The sequence below is a fragment of the Buceros rhinoceros genome, unplaced genomic scaffold, assembly GCF_000710305.1.
Source record: "Buceros rhinoceros silvestris isolate BGI_N320 unplaced genomic scaffold, ASM71030v1 scaffold23064, whole genome shotgun sequence".
Classification (NCBI taxonomy): domain Eukaryota; kingdom Metazoa; phylum Chordata; class Aves; order Bucerotiformes; family Bucerotidae; genus Buceros; species Buceros rhinoceros.
In genome coordinates, this window is record NW_010406783.1 from 1,240 (window position 1) to 2,224 (window position 985).

At 63.9% G+C, this 985-nt stretch overlaps 1 protein-coding gene across 1 annotated transcript in view; it reads left to right on the forward strand.

Moving 5' to 3' along the window:
- XKR8 (XK, Kell blood group complex subunit-related family, member 8) overlaps window positions 1–971 on the forward strand; it is a gene marked incomplete at its 3' end in the record, with an annotated part of 2,198 nt that extends 1,227 nt beyond the window's left edge. The window contains exon 2 of the mRNA XM_010134260.1: window positions 280–971. Within this exon, the coding sequence (XP_010132562.1) occupies window positions 280–971 (692 nt within the window). The remainder of the gene's footprint in view (window positions 1–279) is intronic.
- Window positions 972–985: the final 14 nt, after the last annotated feature.

Genomic DNA, 985 nt, shown 5'->3' on the forward strand with positions numbered 1-985 from the left:
CTCGTGTCATCTCCTGCCCCTGTGGTCTGGGGGCTTCCTGGGCTGCGAGACAGGCTCTGCAGAGCCGCTTAGTCCCATCGCTTCTTGCCCATCTCCTGGGCAAGGTCAGGCACCAGCCGCCTCCTCGGGGCGGGGGGACAGAAGGGGACGTAGGTGCGGGGGCTCTGACCCTCCGCAGCAGCTGCTTTGTGAGCTGGTGGGAGGCTCCTTTGAGTGATGCCGGGCAGGGGGAGATTTGAGCCGGGCTGGGCCCCGCTCCATCTGCCCTCAGCTGCTCTACCGCTGTGTCTGCAGGACTGGGGATCTGCACCGCCTTCCTGTGTGTGACCTGGTCTCTACTGGACTACCACCAGTCCCTGCGTGCCTTCTTGCAGGACAAGTACAAGCTGAGCCTGGGCTCCTCCATCGTCTACTTCCTGTGGAACCTCTTCCTCATCTGTCCCCGCATCCTGGCAGTCGCCCTCTTCGCCTTGTTCTGGCCCTATGGCGTGGCCGTCCACTTCCCACTCGTGTGGCTGGCGATGTTCCTCTGGGTCAGCCTGCAGGGCACCAACTTCATGGAGTCGCCCGGCCCCGAGCAGCTCTACCGGGCCATGGTGGCCGTGATCCTCTACTTCAGCTGGTTCAACGTGTCACCGGGGAGGACGCTGTACCGCAGCATCATCTACCATGGCTTCCTCCTGGTGGACAGCACGCTGCTGGCCCTGGCCTGGCTCTGGGACCAGTCCCGCTCCGATGACCACGGGTACCTCATCCCAGTGGTCACCACCGCCCTGCCCTGCTACCTGCTGGGGCTGGCACTGAGAGTCACCTACTACAGGTGGCTGCACCCCAACGTTCAGGCACAGCAGGAAGGCACCTACGACGAGGTGGATGCCAACGGGACAAGCAACGGGCTGGAGTTACGTTCTTTCCCGGCCCCAGACCTTGTGAACAGGAGGATGCAGTGGCTGGCTCAGACCCAGTTCCCCGTCACCCGGCCAGG